At 35.8% G+C, this 25,619-nt stretch overlaps 2 protein-coding genes across 7 annotated transcripts in view; one reads left to right on the top strand and one right to left on the bottom strand.

Annotated features, from left to right (window-relative positions):
- Positions 1–25,619, top strand: part of LOC106672482 (syntaxin-binding protein 5) — a 160,470-nt gene that overhangs the window by 51,183 nt on the left and 83,668 nt on the right. The window lies entirely within an intron of this gene.
- On the bottom strand, positions 5,732–6,704 carry LOC106672484 (androgen-dependent TFPI-regulating protein-like). The gene has a single exon (XM_014403953.2). It carries the CDS (start codon positions 6,521–6,523, stop codon positions 5,780–5,782), a length of 744 nt encoding a protein of 247 aa, XP_014259439.1. The 5' UTR covers positions 6,524–6,704; the 3' UTR covers positions 5,732–5,779.

The raw sequence follows: 25,619 nt of genomic DNA, 5'->3' as shown, positions 1-25,619 counted from the left end.
AACCGACGTCAAAATTAGTCATACGTTATGCCGGATTTGAGAAAGAAGAGCTTTAGAATTGTAGAAAACCCCCATTTTACGTATTTTAATTTACACTTATAAAACATAAAGAACAAACAAAAATTCAATTGGAAAACTATTCACGAAAAAGCTCTGTAAATTTATTTGTGTGGTGTTTAGTGACCATTAGTCAATGATTATTCGGAGATGGTGAGATGCGGTCTGGTGTGACGTAGGTTTTAGAAAAACATTTTCTTTATCGTGCCAACGTTTCGATCTTTATTGAAATCATCTTCAGGGCTCAAAGTGTTTGTTTTCCGTGTAGATGTGTCATTCTTGTCTGTCGTGTTGAGAGTGTAAATTTATTGTTGTAATCATATCATTCGGTTAGAAGGGTCTCAGAGGAATTTGGAAAAAACCCATTAGGCGTCGGAACGTTTTTTGAAGTCTGAATCAGGTTTAAAATAAACAGAATTCTAGCCCACCTCTTCCGGTTGAACGGCTCGATTTTCATCGGATGAACGGATCCCACAATATTTTACGAAATTTCCCTTCTGGGGTTGTACACATGGACGGTTTTCTATAATTGTATATTAACAAGTTGGTCGGTATATCTGTCGGGATCGCAAATGTGAGTCGGGTGAAAAATTTTTTCTCAAACAAATCTTTGTTATGTTTTAATTACTGTATTCAAGCTAAAGGTTTTTTTACTAATTTATTCTTAACCAGAGCAGACAAAACTTTCCAATACTTTACACTTGCTTTATAAATAACTTAAGCACCTGTTTATAAGAAAACCCTTCAGACATTCGATTCCAAATCAACTTCTTCGAAATATCTCAAAAGGAAATTTCCACCGGGTTTTCCCTAGGATTTACCAAGCTATACGAGGTATTCAATTTAAGTTAAAGGGTAAGGTAAGCGGGCGGTAAGGTAGGTGCCTTGTGGGATCGATACTCTGCGCTAGAGCCTTCCAGGCCCCATGCCAGTATCTCCCTCCATCGCCGACAGTATACACAACGGGTATTAAATAGAAGCGCTTTTCTTATTTAAATCCATTTTTCCTGGAGAGTTCGTTACCAAAAACATCGATGCACGAAATTATCAGACTGTTACTAGGGAAGACGTGCAAGGTCGCCATGCGGAGGGGAACGAGCAGTCGGTTCGACCAGAAAAAAAAGGGAACAACCCCGAAATCTTTATATTTTAGCCACCTTGCGACCTTTCGTCGTTCCACCCGGCCGACGGCACCATAATTAAACCATACAAGAATTCACTAGAGCGATAAATCCACTGAAATATATTTCCCCCACTTTGCCTCGTAAATACTGAGGCACGTCGTAAAAAAAGCCTTTCCGGTGAAGAATATCACTCTTGCTCTGAAAAAAATCTCAATTGATTGGAATACTTCTGCATTAAACATTATATGAGAAAGCTTTTTTTGTTATTTTTACTAAAAAATAACTAACTAAGGCTAAATAGAGTAAATTATGTATAACAAGAAATAATAAAAGAGTCTAATGGATTCACTTTTCCCTTTGTTTATTTTATGCATTTTTAATATCTCAGGTGATATCTGATATACGTAATGCGCAAGTTTTTTCTTCGTGGAAAATTATGTTAATCGTTAACTATTATATCTTTTTCACAGGAGATTTTCCCCGCATTGTGACCGAGATAACACAAAAACGTTATTACATTACATTGTGCATGTTTATTATGTGTAATCGTTACATAAAACTTATATTAGTATCTATCCCGACGGGCTGAATTACGGTGGTGGGAATTTTTTCAATCATCCTGATATTATATTCGCTCCAGTTGTTTAATAATTAACTCTACATTTCCAGTTGTATTATGTTATTAAGTATATGCTATTTCCTGAAAGCATTACAATAAAAAGCGAATAGTTTGATACTCTCTGCCTAGACGTCTGACTGCAGAAAATCAGGGAGGATAGGTAGACCAGATAGTTGTATAGGATTATCACTCGCAGACCAGACCACAGGAGGAAATTTCACAAAAAAGCGAATTTTTAACTAATTGATTTTTATAATTTTAAATATTCAAGTTGGACTGAAGTTTTATTTATTGGGATATCTTTCAACATGTTTAAACAGACCTATATGTTCCCGGGAGTAGTATTTCCAAAGCGATATATTATTTGCAAAATTTGGCCCGAATATATGCAAATCCACATTTTGCTGATCCAACCAATTTGGTTAAGCTTGTTTAAAGCGTCGTGACATATTCAAGTTTAAATAACGGATTTATAGTTTCTTCTACAATCCCTCTGATCGATATTCTCTCTGTAATCACCTTTCGGCCAGATTCGCGGTTCGTTAATTTATTGCCTTATCGGTTGTTCTAAATCCGAATCAGGCCGGTTCTTTTTTATTTCTCCTTTTAGTTGAACTTCCTTTCGTGTCTTCATCACGAGATTCCACATTTCGGTGAGCCGTATTTTACTGTTAATCTGACTGTTGAGTATTGCAATTTTGTGGTTGTTTACACAAAAAAAAAACATTGTGTGCAATAATTTAACAGCGTACCACAAATTTTTTTCTTGTATGATCAGTTATGCAAATTATTATTTTGAAAAATTTCGACTTTAAAATATTTAAAAAAATTAGCATAGTTTGCTTGAATGGTAAAAAGTTTGAAAGAAAATGTTCCCAATTTTATTTAATTATCAATAAGTACAATAAATTTTCTTTCCTTTCGAAAAATTCTAAGCTTAATTGTGTTATTTCATACATTTACTAGCTTACAAAAAAGTTCGACTAACTTCTTCACCTTTCAGAATAGGTTTTCGTTTATTCGACGGCGTTATTGTTCAAGAAAAGTCAATATCAAATCTTACGCTTTATAAGTGTTACTTGCCATGTCTCTGGAGAGCTATTGGACTTCGTTTAAGCTCGAGGAAAGTTTTATATGCACAGACAAGGTGCCCTAACGTTGAAAGAATTCCTAGAGTACTGAGTCTTTTATATTTGAAGAGTTCTTAAATCGTCGTTATTTTTTTATATACCAAATGCCTCTTGCAGAGAGGGTTCTGAGGTTATGCATATCCAGCCAGATTTAGAGCTTATATGGCAATAATAAATTTAATTTTATCAACAATAAAGCCAAAGCAGCGCACTATACAAAAATAATAAAGAAAATTTCATCAACGAAATAGTTATAGAATTTATAATATGGCAAGCACTACAGCATTGCTTCCCATCATGATTGTCCATACGCAATGATTAATTTATTGAAATTTCTGTTTCAGGTGAGTGGTGTTTGACATTAGAACTTTATAGTTTTGTAAGTACATATGAAAAAGTCTTTTAGATTTTGAGAAAACGGTCTCTTCTAAAGCTTATAAAAGTATTTCTTTTAAATAATCAAAATTCCTTTCATGTTATGAATATTTTTGAAACTATTTGCTAGGAAAGTCACAGTGTAAATGACAAATTTAACCGGTGAAATTTTTAGACTGAAGTATGTACTGGTGATGTGGAAAGTAGGAGAGGTCATAGTGATCCCCTAAACCTGGCAATCCGCCATATGAAGTTTCCTCCTACTGGCCCGCCGCCCTACCTGTATTATCGAAACCGGTTCAAAAACTTGCACTAAAATGAACCCATTAAAAGTACAAATCCAACTCTTGAATTCGGGCCGGGGGTCACAGAGGTTTACATCCATATATGCATGTTTCGGCTTTGCGCCGTCTTCAGTGAGGAGCTCTTCTAGGCCAGAGCCGAAACGAGTTTGAATAACAGAAACCCTGTAGACGAACCCAATTAAGAAACCCAGTGCCAGTTCATCAAGGTTCACAGACTTATAAATAATAGACAAGTTGCTAAAAGAAAATTATGTCTTGCACAACGCTCTTGAAGTATTAACCCAATTTTTGAAATTTCGAAATTCTTCATTTCTATGGTATGGTGGAATGGTATGATGGTGTTTTAGAATGAAGTAAGATACTGCTTACTCTGAGCTTAAGAAGATCATTGCAGGAATATCACAAGAAAGTGTCTTGTGACTTTTCCCCTAGGTCCTTTGAGTCTTAAAACAATAGTATTTATCAAGCAACAACATAGAAAAAACAAATATAGAATCCTCCATCGCAGAATGGATCCAAACAAAACAAAAGGAGAAGTAGATAAACTCTAGCGGTGCTAGTCACAGTAAACTTATGATGAAACAACCCTCACCAAGACTGGCAAAATCACTGCTGCAACTGGAGAAGACTAAACTCAGAGGAGTGATAGGACTACTAACCGTTCACTGGCATCTGAGAAAACATCCACACAACATGGGCTTATATAAGGAAGATTCCATCTACAGATTATGTAATGAGGAGGAGGAAACATCCACCCATATCATCTTCTACTGCGAAGCAACAGCTCAATGGAGATTCAACCTAACATACAAAAAAACTTAGGAAATGAAATTGTAGCAGCGACAGTCAATGACCTGATACTTTTAAGGAGAACGATTGAGGCTATTGCACTGAACTAAGGAGTTAGGAAGGTACAATAAGCCTGAAGGCTACAGTGCCTGGGAGTGCCTGCTTACTAGTATCCTTATCACCATACCATACCATGCCAGTGCAGATATCACCTTACGTATTCTCACCGGAAAAACGAATACCGTTTGATAATAGAGAAATATCTTGGAATCACCAACCAAATATGTGGCTGTGATGGACAGAGAAACTTTGTGATAACTTAATTGGAGTCATAACAAAGAACTGCTGAACTTTGTAGTATATCCGTAACATATACCTCCGTTGGATGCTGTTACGCAAGGTAGAGTCAAATTTGCCATTCTGTTCATCGTCGATAATACCCATCTTGACTATTCAGGGTTAGTACAAAGCAAGAAGAAAAAGAACCAAATAGGGAACAATTTATTGGCTGATTATAACGAACGTAAGGTTGTTTTATGAACAAGTACTTAATATATAGCCTGTGATACTAAATAGGTAAAAACGAGGTATTGCCTTCTAGACATTACTCCGTGTTCCAAGGTTGAGTTAAAGAGTTGTGAGCTTTGTGATTCAATAGGAAAATTGTTCCAGTTTCAGGTGCTACAATAATTTATTTTTTGTCAATTGTTAGCATGTTTATTAAATTTGTGGTTTGACCGACATTACCATGAGACCGGCAATACCTCGTTCTCCTTTTTGTGAGTGACAAGGTTGCAAGTGGTGCTACAATTATTAAATTTATTATGTTAACGCCGAGAAGAACAGCTCCCTGACTATGAAGGCTTAGCAAGACAAGTCGAGATGTTTCATAGGGTGATTTAAGTTGGTTTTAGTGTTTACATAAGTTTTAGAGGATCTGAGAAACCTATTGGTACTTTGACATTGATCTGACGACCGCTAGCGATCCGCTGTCAATACACTGATTCAGTCACTAGTACAATGGCGGGTTTCTTTCTATGGGAGGAACTTCCAATGAAGGTAATACGTAATAATTGATGAAGTTGTATTGTATTGTATTTGAAAGAAACGGACGACTATTACATTGACACATGTAGATGGATTACGTACATTGTTTGACTCGAAGGTATAGGTCGCTTTTTCCAGAGGCTTACTTTATTTGGTATATTAGACGATAGAAATTGAATAAATTATTGTTCCAACACGAGAATGACATTCCGATTACGTTATCACTGCAACACAATGATATTAGCGACAGAACATTTGCTAAAATTAAAGTCATCAGATGGCCATTTTTCTTTTATTAAAAATGATTCGACAGTAAGAATAAGGACGTTTATTTTATTGGATACTGCTGTTGTGCCTACTCCATCGTATTCTTCTCCTTCTTCTGCCCCAAAATGTGGTCGCCAGCCACTTTCCGAACGCGTACAATGCGAAATGACCAGTCAAAATAGTCGCACTCAATACAACTTTTATTAACGTGGACGACGAGTTCAGTGCCGGGTAGACCCACTCATGCGTTTGGTTTTGAATGTGCAATAACCAGATGAAGTAGGATATGTAAAAAAACGAAATGCAGAATGTACCTTCTAACGTTTCTGTGTTTGCATTCGAATCGAATGCGATGGTAAGGATTTGGAGGGGGAAAGAGACAGTGTGCAACATGTGATGGAGCCAGAACGGTATGGTGGCCAATTCGTTGACGGGCAGCCATTCGCCTTTAAAAGTGTATACGCTCCAGAAGGAGATGGGGACGAGTACAGATAAGGGAAAAGCCAGTGTTTCACCGAGGTAGTCTCTGAAAATCAGTATTCCTACTCTTATTTCATAACCGATCGGCGACAGTTCTATGATGTCGTCGATACAATAATAAAATCCCAAAACGAAATAAATGAACTGAATCGTCGCTGCCCATATAGTAATGCATCTGAAGCTGGATCCGAAAAGTTCCTTATGCGCGGTGGAAGTGAAGTAAATATGGCATGATAAAGAAATTCCGTAGTTGAAGATACCCACTGCACGAATAATATTGTTCCCATATTCGAAAAATGTGGGATGTCGTCTTTGTAAAACCGCATTCATAACAATAGCACTTCAATGAATGAATTTTTGTAGGCACGTTTTTGTTTTGAGCTATGATCAAAATATTAAACATCTTAACGAATTTAACACTACATTTTCTCCATTTCCTTGACTTGTGTGATTCACATGATTTTTATACCTAAATTTTTTAAGTCCATATGAGTTTTTTGTAACAAACGAAATATCAATACAAAAATAGTTTCTTTAGCAATTTTTATTTTCAGTTGCTAATGTGATGTGCAATTTGTAAACCCTTTGTCTTTTTAAAGTATTTTCTCTTGACCCTTGTATTGGTATATATCTTATCCATCTTCATTACGTGTAATGTTGAGGGCCTCCGAAACCCCTTAGTAAAGTCCACTACCACAGTTCGCGTGATAATAAATATTTCAATTTAATATATAATTGATGAAAGTAAAAAAAAAAAAACTTTTAGCACTATAATATCATCTCCGTTGGATGATTTACCTAATTTAAATTAGGTGTACAAAATAAACCTCAGATTTTTAAAAAGTTATTGCACTACTATTCTGTTGGAAATATTAAAAAAACCATATGCTGAGGTTTATAAACGGGTAGATTAAATAAATTCAACTAAATCTAATAAAAATGACGATATTTTGAATTAAATGTCAGAAAAGGAGGTATATCCTAAATTATCGATTCGGAAATAGTCTAGTATTATGCGCATTATTCTTTTGAAGTTTTGTATCAATATTAATGACAATCGCACTAGGAGTAGAATTAAAAAGTTATCAGAACTTAAACCTTCCTGAAATTTTGGCGTATCGATGCCGCCAAGTAACAAAAAAAGCATCGATTACCTTAAGACTCAAAACAAGGATATTCTTCTGACATATCCCAAAAAATATCGATATCGTGTCGAAAGAAAGCATCAAAATTTAGGAATATCGAAACAGAAGTGTCGATACTTTGAATTATTGAAACAAAAGGAGCTATACCCTGAAATATGGAAACAGAATTAGCGATACCTTGAATTATTGAAACAAAAGTACTCTGAAATATGGAAACACACGTAACGATTACCTGAAATATTGAAAAGAAAAGTAGCAATACTCTGAAATATGGAAACAAGATTATCGATACTCTGAAGTATAGAAACTAAAATATCGATACCTTGAATTGTTGAAACAAAACAGCGATAACAGAATTACGATTCAGAATAAGTGAAATTCTGGCAATGCGCAACAAAAGTAGCGATACCTTGAATAAATGAAAGAAAAGTAGCAATACCCTGAAATATAAAAACAAACGTAACGATTACCTGAAATATTAAAAGAACAGCAGCAATACACAGAATTATAGAAAACAGTGGCAATACCCTGAAATATGGAAAAAAAAGTAGCGATACCCGAATTACCATTCACAATTAGTGAAATTCTGACAAAACAACGAAAGAATCGATACGTTGACTTATCGAAACAAAAGTAGCTATACTCTGAAATATGGAAACAAAAGTAACGATAACCCGAATTACAATTCAGAAGTATTGAAATTCTGGCAATACGCAACTAAAGTATACTTTGACGTATCGAAACAAAAGTACTCGATTCCTTGATGTAAAGAAGCAAAATTAGCGATACCCTGAAGTATGAAACTTCGATATGTCGAATTATTGAAAAAAAAATAAAATAAAAAAATAAATAACGATGCCATGAAACGTATGAAACAAACCTAACGATAATCTGAAAGATGAATACATGTGAATTCGTATACATTTCATGGAAAAATATTATCAGCGTATACCAGTTGACAGGACGGGATTTTGGCTATAGCACTTTGGCAAGCGGAGAGTAATGTTTGACTAAGGATTGAGCCTTGAGGACCTCCCTGCCGTAGGTGTCGAAGGTCTTCTCCAAGAGGACTGTAGGTGCTGTTTTTAAACCTAATGTGATCACAACTTTATCAAACGACTACTAATCTGTTACAGGGCGGAAACTGGATTACATTTGTAGAAACAGTTTGACCATTTGTAAAGAGACACGTGGGACACGTAGGTTGTGAAATTTACTAAACTAACTTGACTAAATATAATTTCATTGTATTTTATTACGCCCTGGTGAACAAAGGAATTTCACTCAATTGTGACAGATATAACGGGGGAAAAACCTTAATAGAAAACTTCGGGACAATGGCGATGAGATAAGTCAATTAAACAAAATTGTTGTTCGGAAGAAAATTAATTAGACTTTGAATTGGGGAACAACGAAAACAATACCCCAGAGAAGATAGCAGAACAAATGATACGCTGTTTAAAAGTAATTTTTATTCTTATCTCACAGTGTGGGTTGTAATTCGTACAAACGTTCAATCAGTGGGCCAAATTTTGTGTATTTCACCCTCGGCTAATTCCAATTAGAATATTGCCTTATTTTATTAGAGTATAGAAAATTTTCGTATAAAAAGAAATAATGGAATTTTTAATATAGACCGGGATTTTATTAGTCATAAACCATGATCGTGATCCTTCGACGTCTTTTAAAAACTCGTATGCCACTCTAGCGGTCCTGGGTTCGAATCCGGGCACAACTCATGGATTTTTAATTGAAAATAGTGTGAAAGAAGTACTGCCAAGTGGTTTGTCCCCATGTCCGCGACACCCAACGGGGTCGTTAAGCCCTCCTGTATGACAAGAATAACTTACATTTTATTAGAGGTCTTTACTAAACTTTTTCAATGTTCAATATTTTCCTAAATACATCTTTTCATCTACTTGTGAATCGCAGTGTTAATCAATTAGACGTAAATAGCAATTTTTATTTAGAAATCGTAAGANAAACGTTGGCACGATAAAGAAAATGTTTTTCTGAAACTTACATCACACCAGACCGCATCTCACGATTTCTAAATAAATATCGATTAACGGTCACTAATCACCATACGTAAATAGCAATATTCATGTTAACAGGAGGTAGAAGGTGTGAGGCACCTACACGAGGCATATTTTATACCTTTCTGAGAAATCAGCCTCCACAGCAATCAGTTCCACGCTATAAGAATGAATATGCATAGAGAAGAAAATCAAGTTATTCATGATGTCTGCTTTGAACAACGGATTTGTCTGCTCCAAACGTTGTTAGTATTTAAAGCTCTGCGGTTTAATCTGCATAAGTGACATTTATTCATTGGGATTTGCTGTCTAATCTACCTTACAGTATGCATCCTATTTTGGGTAAAAGAGACCCCTTTGGTTTATGTATAAATCTTTCTGATTTATCATTGATAATGAGGCCGAATTAGCGTTAAAAGAACAACAATAGAACTTGACCTGAGAAAAATGGCGAACGATCTCATTTTCACGGCCTGCCATTTAAAACTTAAAATCATTTCAGTTAAAGTGTGATCATTATTTTGCATAAAAAGTAGGACATTTTGCTTGTTTTGTCAAAGGCCTGGACTGGTTCTAAGTGGGATTTCGTCTAAACTCGCCCACTTGCTCACACAAATGAAGTCGTGTAATAATTGTTCGCAGAATTGCTTTTGTAGGTTCGTTTCGCTTGAAAAGTTTAACTCAAATCCTACAGGTACAGACTCGTTCAATCTTTTCTGTCGACGCGTTATTTCAAGGTCTATCAGGCATTATCCTTAGAACATGTCATGCAGGAAGGCGTATCTCAAGCCACCGGTACCGCTTCTTTGCATCGTTTATGTACAGCATTCCCCAAACAAAAAGAAAACAACACGATGAAGCTAAATATAAGGCCCGGTGGGCAACAAAACCGATAGACCAACGAGACAATGCAATATGAGCAAAATAAGACAAAGAATTTGTTAGCTACAAGGTAATTAAGATCAGGGCCCAAAATAAAAATCGAAATCCAGTACAATTTTAAATCTCGAAAATCAGCTTCTGATCCATGCCATTCAAAACTGAATTCAACGACTGATCACCCGTAGTTAACAACAGACCTACACAATGACATGGAAATGGCAACAGTCAATGATTCTCTCATAACATCAAACCAGGAACTCTGCAAAAAGACAGATACCCTACATTTTCGTCGAATTATGCGGAAACGCCAATTTGAATGCTTTGGTTGACTATTACATGTTGTGCAGTAATGTGCGAAAATTGAACTAACGTGACCTTGTTGATTATATTTCATTCCAGACCAAGTAGCTATAAATCGTTCACATACAAATATGGGTCTAGGAATGACTTTATAGTACAGTCATTTTTGGAAACTGTGACTCATAAAACGGTGGTCTAACTAATGCTGACATAGTGCTCCTCGTAGAATCATTGTTCGCTTCCCTACAGATATATGCCACGCAAACTAGTAGACCCACAGTTAAACCGACATGACATGTGTAATTGACCCCTTCTATTGGGTTGTCCGGAAAATAATGCAGGATTTTGGTATTAAACAAAAAAAAAGAAACTAGTTACTTTAAAGCAATGTTCTTTAATCAAAATAANAATGAGTAATCCTGTAAACGTAAACAGAATATTTTATATAGATTTTTTTTAATGAAAACTTAAAATCCTGCATTATTTTCCGGACAACCCGATACATCGATAGTTTGCACATTTTTAAACGCGTTCTTCTACCCCGCAGTTTGGTCTTATACCACCATACTTTCGCTTCAGGATTGGTATGTATGGATATCAGAGCATCTCGACATAATTTCATATTAGCCAGTCGCTCTTAGGTAGGTGGAAAACGCAATGGGTCAGCGAATCCACAGGGAAGAGATTTGCATCTACTACTTAACTCTTTTTTTGTACTGTTCAACTATGGACCAGTTTGCAGATGAGACAGCTTTTGACCGTGTATGAACATCAGAGCACCCAGACAACATTTCATATAAATCAGTCGTTCTCAGGTGTAAAACAAAGGATCAGGGGTCGGTCTCTCAGGGAAGATTGTTTCGCCTACTACTTTTCTCTTGTTTTTAATGCACGACTGTACAACTGGGGAACAGGTTAGAAATGATACAACTTTTGACCATGTTTGGATAAAAGGGGGCATATCCACTATTTTATTTCAACCAGTCGCTCTCAGCTGAAAAACCTAAAAGATCAGTGGTCCTTCAGAGAAGAGTTTTTCGTCCACTTCCTATTTCGGTTTTGTGCATGACTGTCCATCTATGGAGAAGATGAAACAGTTTTTAAACAAAAAATGTGTGAAAGTCAGAGAACGTAGAAATCATTTCATATCAACCAGTCATCCTCATCTATAAAACCTAAAGGTTCACAGGTTTTTCGTTCAGTACTTACCTCCTTTTTGTGCATGACTGCCCTACTATGGGCCAGATAATACAGCTTTTGACCGTGTATGAACATCAGAGCACCTAGACGACATTTCATATAAACCAGATGTAAAACCCAAAGGATCAGGGGTCGGTCCCTCAGGGAAGATTGTTTCGCGTACTACTTTTCTTTTTTTTAATGCACGACTGTTCAACTAGGGAACAGGTTAGAAATGATACAACTTCTGACCACGTTTGGATAACAGGGGGCATATCCACTATTTTATTTCTACCAGTCGCTCTCAGCTGAAAAACCTAAAGGGTCCTTCAGAGAAGCGATTTTCGCCCACTACTTACTTCCTTTTTGTGCATGACTGTCCATCTATGGAGACAGATGAAACAGTTTTTAACCAAATAACGTGTGAAAGTCAGAGAACGTAGAAATCATTTCATATCAACCAGTCATCCTCATCTATAAAACCTAAAGGTTCACGGGTTTTCCATCCACTACTTACGACATTTTCATTCAACTATGGGCCAGATAATACGGCTTTTGACCGTGTATGAACCTCAGGGCCCCTAGGCACAAGGTCTCGTTAAGCCCTGACACAGTTTCCGCGAGGTTTACGTTTTACCAAAAAAATCATCCTATCGTTTAGGAAAGAAGAAACTGATGTACTCTTGTTAAACTTAGTGCTTAGCCTCAAGTCCCAAAATAAAACGAGTGAAGACATCGAGATCGGTATCGTGGTCAGAAATTAATCGAAACTTAGAAGTCCGGAAAATAGCTAAAACACTACTTAGCAAATACCAACAATTTCCCCTCTATGACCACACATAGTAATGTTTCCAAAAATCTACCATGGTTCTAGATGTTTAAAACGGAAAATACCTTATATTTTAATGCTCTATATGTATTGTTAATGCTAAATGGAATTTCTTTGTAAAACTAAATACTTTATGATAGTTTTGTCACCGGGTTGTTACCTAAAACACGTTTGAGGTATGGTTAACCATATCAACCTTCCAAATTGAACAGTTTAGCACTGTAACAGCAACATTTCACGTTTTAAGAGGTTTGGCAGCCACGCTCTTCTATTTTACATCTTTTTGTTTAATAAAATTATTTTGAAATGATGTTCACGGCATTGAGAAAGCGTGTGTGAAAAGTTTTGTTATATTCAAAGCTGGCGGTAAATGTAATAACTGAGCATCACCCACTCTTCCTTCCAAAAGCGGGATCTCATTAAGTGGGTGTCTTTTGAAGTTAATCTCGTTACCGAACGCAAACTTGTGTAAGTATGCACGTCTCTTGATATGAGGGCTGGTTGAACATTAAAAAAAAATTATGAACATATATGAGTTAATAATTCAGGTGCTTTTTTACCTGCCTTCGTGAAATTGACAAGAACTGTATTTCGTGCATAGTTTGTCATTAAGTACTTGCAATTTAAACTATATTTCTGGGTAATTTAATCAAAAACAGTCAACCGTAATGGCAATTAACCTTTGTCTATCGTATCGACATGAGCAATTCATTATTCCTGAAGATGAGCTAACTTTAAGTTACTTGTCTCATTTCATAGTACAATCCTTGTAGACAAATAACGGGCAGAAGCCATTGGAAGATCGTTTAATAGATGTTGCAAATTCCCAAGAGCCAGATGAAGAAATTACTCGGATGGTCGAAATTCTTAGCCCAACAGCGGAAACAAGACGGTTCTCTTGATTTTGAGATGAAACGTTTAGTTTCAAGACCGAGTCTCCCTGTTACGATATTATTAACGTTAAACAATTAAACATTACAATTAAAAAGATCTTATTTGACAATGACAGCGTTTACCTAAAAAATAAATAAAACTTATAACGGTTTTTAACCAGAAAAGTTTTAATAAATACGTCATCAGTGGTTTGTATGTGACTTCCTTAACTTTCTCTTGATTTACTTCAAAGGCCGTTTAATTTAAGAGAATAATTTTGAGTTTGTAAAATATCTCTTCAACGGGTGGCCCTGAATTGAAATAGTTAAATAATTGCTTCTTTCCCAGATTAATGTCCCTTGAAGGGACGGTAAAGGAATATTTTAAAGGGAAATAAGGTCTAATTAAAGGCCTTCTAAATGAGGACAAGGCCGAAGTTACCTTCTGACATCAAGCGAAAAGGGCAAACAAAAGTGTAGATACAAAGAACGTCCCTTTCTAATTTTTCAAATAAACTTTGATTGTAACTTTATTTTACAAATGTTTCAGAACAAAGGAAATAATTAAATTTCCGTTTTATTTAGGTAATTCAGATCCGGCATTTTTATCTAAAACAATTCAAAAAAGGTGCTTATAACCCAACTTTGATATAACAAAAAATGACATCAAACGTTTTTATATTATTATGTACAAATTAAAAAAAAGTTAGATATTTCTAGCCTACTGTTTTCGTCCAAGAATGGTTGAGAAACAATTTATCCAATAAATTTTCCATATTTCGAAGTATTGTTAAACTTGGATGCAATGTTTACAATTGACTACGTAATAGATTTTTTATGATGCCCTTAACAGGACGAAAACGTTTTTCATAACTTCTGTTCACGCAAGCTTACCATATTTTTTTGTTAACTTCTAAAATAAATTATTATAATTAGACGCAAACCCCGACTTTTTTAAATTTTTTAAAAACTTAATACGGCCGTTGAAGAAGTAGTACAAACTGCAAGAAAATAAAGCCAAAGGTCTTTGGAAAGGACATTGTTTTAATTTAAATATGAAAACATGCTGTGTGGAAATAGTCGGGAGACAAAAGTGCTAGCTAACTGATTTTTCTTATATTATCATTTAGGGATATGTCGTTTTAGATTTAATATTCCCATTATTTCAAATAATATATTTTGAAATAAGTAGAAAAGTAACATAAGTTTGCCTGCTATTGAGACACACATACAAAAATTAACTCGCTCATTCCCCACACTCACACTAACTCATCTTTCCACATGCATACACCCACACGTTATAGGCACTCTTTCATGCACTCACTGACACACACATTCACTCATTGAGCTATTCGCTCCTGTTCTATTCTCGCTGATTGTTCAGTCTGACCAGTTGTCGTGTCGCCCTCTTTAGTTGTAACTCCTGTTCCTGTAAACTGTTCCTAGTTCAGTGCCATCGATTCAATCCTTCTCATAAGTAGGCCATTGACTGTCTTTTCTACAATTTAATTACACGTTTTTTAAGTTGTCTCCATGGAGCGCATTCGAAGATGACAAACATGGCTGTTTCCAGGTTTAGGGGATTTTGTAAGCATTCACTGACTAGTTTTGATGTGATTTTTTTTATACGCCTTATGCTTTAATAACTGTTTGGCTATCCCATCTTATGAGGATATTTTTGCCAGTGTAACCTTTTTAAGATTTTGTAGGGCACAATCATTCATGGCAGGTATTTCTGCTTGAAAGACCGAAATGTACTTCCGTAATGGGTTTTAGTGCTCATATTTAGGGCTTGTACAGAAAACACCCGATCTGTGTTCTTCGTTTGTTTTGGGGCCATCTGTATACCTCCGCATTGTTGTGATACTCTCCTGAGTTATTCCTCTCCTTTATAGTCTGTTGAGATTTTAAAGATGTTGAACAAAAAGATGTAAAGAATGTTTCCGAGATCATGTAAACGGTCACCATTTGTAAGAACGGGTGTCATATTTGATTAAATATGGTTATATGCCCGAATGGTTTAGTTCCCATCCAATTTGATTGTTTTTTGAGCCTAAATGAGGTTTTCCTAGTTTCTCATTGTATGAATGGTTCCAGTAGGGTTAGCAGAGTTCCTAGTGTACTTGTACATGTTGTTCTCATTGCCCCTGTGATACATAGGTTTACTAATCTTTCTACGCTATCTAGTGTTTGGGTAACTACTTTTTGGTGAGCTTTGATCTACCAGATTAATGATCCATAGGTTACTTTGGGTCTTATTAGACAGAGTCTTGTACTATCGGCCAGCTTATTAGCCAGTTTATGTCACGGCACAGGAGCCATCAATTTTGCAAGAACTGCAAGTCATGTTGGTTTAGCATCTGGGTGCGCCGTGAAATCGAATATAAAAATGCCAAAATATTGTTTAATTTATCCCTCCTTAAACTCAGACCCCTTTAAGGCAATTCTATAAAAAACACTAAAAATAATCAATGTTACTGTGATTGAGAGATAGAGATTTAGAGATCGACAGAGTATGGTACTTTTAGCCAGTTTATTAGCCGGTTTATTTCACGGCACAGGGGGCCATTAATTTTGCAAGAACTGCAAGTTATGTTGGTTTAGCATGTAGTGAGCGCCGTAAAATCGGGTATTAAATGCCACAATATTTTTTAATTTATCTTTTCTTCAACTCAGACCCTTGCAGCACACGTCTATAAAAAACACTAAAAATAAAGAATGTTAGTGTGAATTTGAGATACAGACATACAGAATTACAGGTCGACAGCGTATGGTACTATCATCCTGTTTATTAGCTGGTTTATTTCGTGGCTCAGGAGCCATCAAATTTGCAAGAACTGCCAGTTATGTTGGTTTAGCATCTGGGGCGCCGAGCAATCGGATATAAAATGTTACCATATTTTTTTAATTTATCCTTCCTTAACTCTGTCCTCTGCAGGGCAAGTTTAGGCAAAAATTTGATATATAAATTTGCTTTGTATGTTGCCTAATGTTTTGGTAGCTTGTTGTTGAGGTTGGTCCACCAGATTAATGATCCATATGTTAAGTTAGGTCTTATTATTGCCGTGTATAGTCAGTGGGCCATTTTCGGTTTTAGTCTCCAAGATTTGTCTAGGGTTCTTCTTGTGATCATTATCATTTACCTTTTGTTTTGATATGCTGCAGGTGAGGGTTAAATGTTATTTTTTTATCAAATATTATTCCTAGGTATTTAAAATGGTTTTTTAGTTGCAGCATTTCATTATATCAGCATAAACATTGTATTTCTGTGTTTCTTTTATGTGTGCTTCTACCTTTTCGTGTAAAATATAGGCCTGCGCTTTTCTGCCTTTTCTATCCATCTGAGGCAGGTTTCATGAGTTCCTCGTTGTTTCAATGATGTTTCCATTGCTTTTAATAGTGTTGAGTTTGGGAATAGCAATAGGCATCTGATAGTTTAAAGGATTCGACCAAACTATTTACGTAATCGAAGTAGGCGAAATTAAGAATACTATGGCTTTAGCATACGAGCAAGCGGAAAAATGGGTTCGAGCGTTAATATCCGCGTGGCGGCAGCCGACACGCCCAACGCCAGTAACGAACGGAAATCCTTGTGCGATGTCTTTCATCATCTGCCAAAGCGTTTGCAGCCTAATTCGGTTTATACGGGCCAAGAGGTTTCTCCTTTCGGCTTTGACGGTGTTTGTAATTAATTTTATATCCGTCTTATATCCTCTGAGCGTTTCGGTCGGGTAGGGTCATCATCATCATCATCATCTTTAGCTTCATTTAACCAGGTCTACTGCCCGGGAACCATAAACGTCCCTAATTTCACCTATGGATTGTCTTTTATCTCCAGCATAGTTCTTGAAACTTCTCTTAATGCGAGTTTGCAGAAGGGCCGGTTGAACCTTGTTTTCTCTTACAAATTCCCTTTTCCTGGTAGAATGGCTCTCTTCTATCATTATTTCGAGCCCTCTTTCGTACCATTGAAAGACCCCGGAAAATGTAAAGTGGTGGAGGTGATTCCATCTGCATACTTTATAGCATTGTTGTTGTATATACAATATTGTATTGCATTTTACGTTCGGTCTGCGATAAATTCTCTTTCCCTTGCTTTAACCTTTGCGATTCACTTTCTTCCCTTAATACGGGGCACGCACATGATTTGTAAAGGTGAAAGGGAACGGTGAAGTTTGTAAAGGGCGACGGGTGAGGGGGCAGATTAGATTAGGAAGTGTTACCCAGGACGGGTAATTTGGATGCAGTTTAACGCCATTATGCCGGGCACGCATGTGAAAATATTAATCCCCGAAAGGAGCAATAATAATAATAATAATAATAAGTAATTAACGTTGGAGCAGCAGATCTAAGAAATCGTAATTCCTATTCTACCGTCTATTAAACTTAATCATGTTGGTGGTGTTATATTAGTGACAATGGAGAAATTCGTGCTTTCATACTATGAAACAATATTAATATTATTTATTATAAAGCCATGCAATTATTTATTATAAGTGTAAATTCCACGAATCACAATACAAATACTGATTAACGAGAGGGGCGAGATAAATTTTAACCGTGAGGGGCAGTCTATTTCCTCTATTCCTCAAGTTACGTGATTAAATTTCATTAATTTGATTGATTGTTACGTAACGTAATCGGTAAACAGTTGGGCTTGAACGAAACCGATCCTTTACTTTATCCGGTATTACTTTTTGAATTTTTTTTAAGTTCCTGGTTGATTATTTTTCAATCTTCGACAGAATGTTCAGATTTGAAAAATATGGAATCATTAAATACAATATCGTTTCAAAATTCGTGACAAATTCATTCGTCTATTTTTAGAATCACTTCACTGAAAACTATTCGTTGGAATTGCTCTAAAAACATCCGTTTTTATTACTCTAACAATAAGCGCTCATGTTTTGCACGTGTTTTGTCTAGTTAAATTATTGCATAGTTTATTCTGTCGTTTTTGAATCTTAAACAGACGGGTAATATTATTTCCGTATCGGTCGTCAACTTAATGCTAAGTTCTATTAAGTTAAAAAATGCCGAAGCCCAACTTTTTAGTAAATCGACAAACTTGGTTTGATAAACGAAGCCCACGTTTTGGACCAAAAAAAGAAGAAAGCGGTCGTGCCTACCGCCATTTCGAGTTCCTGCAGTCCGTTGTATCGATTTCCCTGGAGTTTTAATGAAGGACACCCAGGCCATGTACACATCACAGTCATTGTCCTTTCTTCTTTAATAACAATTCTTCTTTTTATAACCAACCACCCACGAAATGAAGTATTCTTTTATGAGCGATTTTTCCCTCTATTTTGTCATATTTCCTTAGAACGTACTGTGTTTTTCACTAGTAATTAAATTATTTATCTAATTTTATTACTTTTCATCTTTTAAATCATTTATAAAGAAAAATAAGCTCGACCGGAGAATAATTATCATGAGCATTATTGTACAAAATTAAATTTAGATATTTAGAATATTTATTAGAATAAATCTAGAATATAAACGATCTATTGTGTTAAATACGTTATTTTACGACTTGTTACGCGAGATATTAATCTAATTACCGTGCTTACATATATCAATTTGGTTGATTTTTTTTTAATGCGGAAGATTCATTTGATGAAATTGAATTTTATTCTGCTTCGACCACCTTTTTGTTCCTTCATTTCCCGATCTTACTTGTTTCTTCCTTATTGACTCTTTTGCCCACCCCTCTCAGCAATCAAAGTTAAAATAAATTCTGAAATAGCACGTTAAAGCACGATTTTACTACACCTAACAGTTCACTTTTTGCTTTTTTAATTATGTTTTTAAACTAGCCTATCGAATAGGCTTTCTGAATTCTAGTTCGTGATAAATAAAGATGAATTGAGTTTCTTTTAATATCAAGGATTAATAAAAGGAAGATTGGCTACTATACGATAAAAACTGCCTAGTCGTCCAGTGCAATTGAATTGTGTTTTGGTCACGTTTTTCATCCCACCTGTCTCAATTTAACCTTGTTTGCCCTCTCTGATTCTTTTCTTAACACCCCCATTGTAAGCAACTACCACATGATGAGCACAACAAAACCTAATCCTAGAAAAGCGAGTTACAACTTATTACGGACGATAAATATAAATGACATAGTGTTATAGGTGTCATTATGTTCTGAAGTTAGTTAGAATACACGTGATCAATTTTTCGCGATGCTTATCTTCTGATGTCTACGGAAGGTTATTCAGAGGTTATTTGGAATAAATTATCCGAATTCTTGTTTGTGATTAATAAGCACGAATTGATTTTTTATTTCTAAACGTAAATATAAAAGAAAAAGATAATGGGTATTTTTTTTTACGAGGGTTTGCAACAGCAGAGGTTTTTTTAACCCTCAGAGTGCTGGTATTTTTGAAAAATCGCATTTGTAAGTTGTCGAGTTCGAATGCAGGGCCGCTGGATTCGGACCCGGATCCTTTACCTTAGAGGGATGAGCGCCATGTCAACGCCTAAACCGTTGCGGCCACCGTCGCCCCTCATATTCTGTCATAAATAGTTTATTATTCTTGGAAGAAATTGATAATTTATCCTGTGTGGCCCTGTTTATAGGTTATGCAGTGAGGAAGTACCTAGAATACCAAAAAGACCGGGGAAAAAGAATTGCAGCAATGACAGTCAGTAGTGACCCAGAACTTTTTTAAGAAAGATGGAGTCAGTTGGACTGAACTGTGAAATTATGAAAAGTTCAATAATACTATAAGCCTTAGCCCCGATTCCTAGTTTCCTTCTCATCATCAGCATAACAATCACTTGGTTTGGAGGATTTTGTTTGTAGTTTTTGATTTTTTATTGTATAACGTTATGTTAAAATTAAAGTTATGAGAAATTAACAGTTTGAGTGAATATTTTGAAATTTTGGGAAAAATTCATCGTAAAGGAACTAATAATGACGATAATTTCCAAATTGAACTATAATTCGATGATATAATAAAAAACTGATTTACAAAGAAAATATACATTAATGGCAGTTGTAACTGAAACGCTTGTGCTGAAATTGTGAAATATATCAATTATACTAAATGTCTACCTTCGTGGGATTTTAGCAAGGGTCTTTTTTCCCTTCAATCTCGGTAATCAACGTGGCCGAGGGGCTTAGGCGGAAAATTGAGACGAAGAGCGAGAAGTTCAATCTGAAAAGTTGTACACGAATTCTCCCGGACTTAAGCTATCGTACTTTCTCACGGACCCCGGCCGACATCGGGCTTATGGCGAGTTTAAAGGTTGGTGTCATCGTAATCAAATTACAGAGGCCACTGCTTTAACTAAGCCATCGACAAATAATGCCGCCACTTGTTTTCAAGACTTTCGGGCTTAGAAGGTTTATCATTGTTACACAGATTTATGCCAAAGTTGTGTGCATGGTTGCTTAGTGATTATCGATTTTTTGAAAATCGGTTAATTGCAAAATCTGGATAGGTGGCTTTACAATGACCACATTGCTACACAATCGGTAACATTGTGAAAGTTTACAGTCAGAAACTTTTCCGTATTGTTAATCGTTTATTTTTGTTTGTGCAAAAGAACCAGTACGTCTACGTATAAGTTTTATAAATATATATATTCCTTTTATGACGAATATTTGCATTATGTTATAACTTTTTTACACGAAAGAGGATACCATAATTGATTATCTTGGTCGTTTTTGATAATTTTGGTCTGATTAACCTCGCTTTTTTGGTCTGTCAGACGCATCTTCAAAGGGGGGTTGGGTTCCCTGTTGTTCTTAACCAAAACAACGAGGGTAAGCAAATTGTGTTTGGGTTTAATTAGACCAAAGTATTTGTTCCAGTTGTAATTGTAATTGACAAAATAATATTATTAAACCGATTTAATTGAAAAACTGAACGTTTTCTTATTTGGAGAGTTTATCTAATCGTATTTTCAATACAAAATTTTACAATCTGAAATACTTATAAAAATAACGCTGAGAAAAATATCCCATGTTTTGGCATATATGACTAACCAACCCACTTACTGAAAAAATGCGAAAAACCTGATCAGCCGAAACTGCGAGGATAGGCGGACCAAAATCTAAAATTGGAGGGGTTTAGGGAATGATTCAACCAGCCGTGTAGGGCAGGTCAGCAGAAGAAATGCATAAATAAAAGAGGAAGAAGCGTCTTGGACCAAAGCTCCATTTATTTATTGACATATACTTTAGTTCGGTTGTTTTCGAACGTCCTGGTCTGTCTCTTGCTGTTTTGGTCTAGATGAGACCAGCACAACTGCTGAAAAGAAAGGAATGCTATAGACCCAAGCAGTTAGTATATATCAAGCTGAAATTAGAAGGATAAGCGCTCAAAGTTTAAGTGCGTCGACGTCTATTCTAATTTGGCCTTTTCCGAAAATGTTGGTCTGTCTATGGCTGATTTAGTCTAGATGAGGTCGACAATACTGCTAAAGGGAAGGGAAATATTGACCTATCTAAGGACTACGCGTACTAAAATAATCGGAAAGGACCAGCCAGCTAATATTGGAGGAGTTAGGGTAATGGGTTCAATCATCCGTATTACGGTGTAGAAATTAGAGCCAAAAATAAATAAATGGATAAGAATGAAGCTCTTGGTCCAATGCTTGCTTATTTCCGATAATGCTGGACTGTCTATTGTTGATTTATCTATATGAGGCCTACCTAACTGCCGAATAAAAGAGAAATGTCGATAAGCCAAAAAAGAGAAGTAAGGCTGACTAAATGATACTAACTGGCCAAGCAAATTTTGGAGTAGTTAGGTGAGTGTGTAAAGGAGAGCCAGAAATTGATAAATGAAGGAAGGAGAACTGTTTTGGAACAAGCTTCCGGAAACTATCCACATGCATTCTATTTTGGTGGTTTGTTATCATCCTGGTTTGCCTATACTCCAACCCAACTGGCCAAGAGAGGGAAATACCGATAGACCAAAACAACAGAGATATCCTGACCTAAATGATTGATCATCAGAAATGTATAAATGGAGGAAGAAGTCTTTTCTACCAAAAATGTTTTCTAGTTTGTTGTCATCGTGTTCTGCTATTGCTGTTTTCTAAACTAGATTATTGACACAATTGGATAAATGGAGGAGGAAGAAGTGTTACAAATGAATGATTCAATAGGCTAACCACATGTATACATTATAGTGGTTTCTTATCATTCTTGTATACTTATTATTCGTAGTTTTGGTCTTGACGAGATCAACAATGTTGCTTAAAAGACGAAAATTGCCGTTAGAGCGGATAATCGAAAACGAGGTAGCTACAGGTCCAGTCTCAGAGGTCAAGTAGACTTAATAACTAGACTAGTTCGTACGAATCGTAAATCAAATGAGGCATTTACGACAAATCCGACTGCTGTTTCATCGTGCTAATCATAGTTGCCTGCTCCGTCGTGGAAGTAAATTTGGCGACATTCCAGTTTCATCTTTTACACTAAAGGACAGTTTTTGTCATTCGAATTATTGAGAAAATGGCCGGTCTCAGCCGAACGTTTATTACAGGACCCTAATTTATGTTACTATTGCAAATTTGAAAATTGATTTATCCCGGGAAATTGGAGCACCTCATCAGAGTGCCTCCAGAGTAATGAGTTATCGATTATTTTGAAATCGAATTATTATTGGTACTTGTTCTACCGGCGTTTTAGTGTGAAATTGGAGTTAATGATGTCTCCAGTTCGTCAGAACAGAGGGACAAGATTCAATTATAAGTTTATTGTTATACGAAAAGAAAAAGAAAAAACGTTGACCAATCCGGTTATGTTAATATCTCCTTTCCAGAAAAGATTACTCTCTTTAATGATCGTCCTTTTATAGGGAGAAGGAGAATTGATAAAAGGAATTTGATGAAAAAGCTTCCCAGCGTTTTCAAGGCACTTTTCAAGCTAATTAAAATTCGCCTAATGTGAATATCGAATTTCGTAATACTCTTTTATTTTAATTTTGTATTTATAGGTAAATTTATATATTGCGTCCTAATTATCTAGTAAAATTAATTTAATATTATTAATTACCTGTTGTGAACTTATAGTCAGAAATTCTTAATACGCTATCGTGTCTGTTCTTCATGATGCTTTCATTCAGTATTGTCACCGAAAGGGACAACATATTTGTTTTATGGGCAAAACGGGTTTTTAACTAATATGAAAACAATGGGACCAAGGATTGAGCCCTGAGATACACCAATAGTTAGTCTTTTTTATCTGATGGAATATTTCCTCCTAGAACTTAAACAGTCGATTTGTCAATTATGAGCTGGCCAGTGGATCAACATAGGATGGCAAATAATTTTATTTAACAGTTATATAATTGTTTATCTGCTATGGGTTACAATTAAGGGTTTCGGCTAGAATATCATAGAACCCCTATAGTAAAAAAAAAAAAAAAAAAAAAAAAAAAAAGTAGTAATACTAATTATATTAACTCATTAGATTTCGTGGTCCGATTGACCAAATCTTTCAATTAATTAATCTTTATGTAAGGTATGGGTTGAGATAAAGTCAGTTTCACTAGCGGGATTCGAACCCACGACCTTGGTAGAGTAGCGGCGTATTGAGCCGTAGGTCGTGGGTTCGAATCCCTCAAGTGAATTTGACTTTTTTTTATCTCAACCCATACCTGACATAAAGATTAATTAGTTGAAAAATAATAATAAAAAGTTGGGAGTTGACACCAAAAGGCAAGTTGGACATAAATCTCTCAGTTTACTACTAAATCAAATTATTATATTTTCTATTTACCATTTTAATATTCCAAAATTGAAAATTGCAGCACATTTGCAAGTTGATATCTGACAATAAAATCGGCTATTTATTTATATATAAAAAAAACGATAAACATAAATAGAAAAAAACTTGTTGCAATATAAAACGTAGAGAATTAAGGCGAACCCCCATTTGCATTCATTGCAGTTCCCAAGGAATAACAATTTTCAAAGCTTTTTTGGTCCCAATCTAGTTTTAGTTTTATGTGTGTCCTCAATTTTTGAAAACGGTTCTTCTGGGACCGATTTTCCACGAATAAACAAATATCGCCTTGCTGAATTCATACATACCGGGGTTTTTCTTTTCTTATTTTCTCATAGTTGGTATAGGGAGTTGGTGTCAGAGTGGATGGAAGTCACATAGCCCAAGTGGTTAGAGCAGCGGCGTATTGAGTCGAATGTCGTGGGTTCGAATCCCGCTCGTGACACTTTTTCATCTCAACCAAGTACTTACATAAAAAGAATAATTGAAATAAGTAATTTTGTCAATTAGACAACTAAACATAAATGGAATAATATCTAATAAATTACATACACATACCACACTTCGTTCACTCTACTCCGGTGTATTCGACATGCCTCGGGTTAATTGGGGGAAAGACCTCTCCATTCACGCAAATAAATACATTCGTTCCAATAATAATACGTACGTGAAGTACAAAGAACTATGTACAGTTAAAAATATTTATGACCCTGAGTTACGAGATCAGCTATATATTTACCTGCGCCGTCCTTCAGTGCTGCGCATAGTGCATTTTGGATTTCTTATCCTTTCTTTGCAGATTTAATTCATTGCCGTCTTTCATTATGTGCTCTACCGTGATAAGCACTCGACCCACCAACGTGTGATCATGGTGTGACCATGCACAACCTGGTAAGTTTGACCTTCTTTACCCAACCTACGCAGGCCAAGGACCGATGTCTTTTTATAAATTTGTATTATTTATAGATGTTTCTATAGATGTTATAGATTTACTATTATGTATTAATGTCTTACCTTTTCCCAGACGTGTACAAGGGTTTGTCTGCAACCCCTAATAATTACTATTATCGACCAGAGAGTATCGATACTCTTCCCCCATCCCCTGTGATAAAGACAGGGTTTTAATGGGAAAGGCTGAAAGGGGGAAATATTTCACCGACCTCCCCCTCGCAGAAGAGTGGAATATTGTAGTCAAACGGATCCTTTCTCTAGAAAGAAGGCCGCAGTTGGATAATTTCCGTATTGCTCCCCGGAGACAATGCTCTCAGTTTCAACAATTGAATTGGGCATTTCAGTGAAGACGGCCGTGGACCGCAATGCGTCGGCCAATAGGCAACTAGGAGAAAACCAATTATCAGTGCCAAAGCCAATTATTAACCTAGCATAGCGTTTACTCCGCCAAACGTGAAAAGGGTAATTGTCTAAATTTAATATAC

Source organism: Cimex lectularius, unplaced genomic scaffold, assembly GCF_000648675.2.
Source record: "Cimex lectularius strain Harlan isolate CLEC.00 unplaced genomic scaffold, Clec_2.1 scaffold64, whole genome shotgun sequence".
NCBI classification, from domain to species: Eukaryota; Metazoa; Arthropoda; class Insecta; order Hemiptera; family Cimicidae; genus Cimex; species Cimex lectularius.
This window is presented reverse-complemented; position numbering and strand designations above follow the sequence as displayed.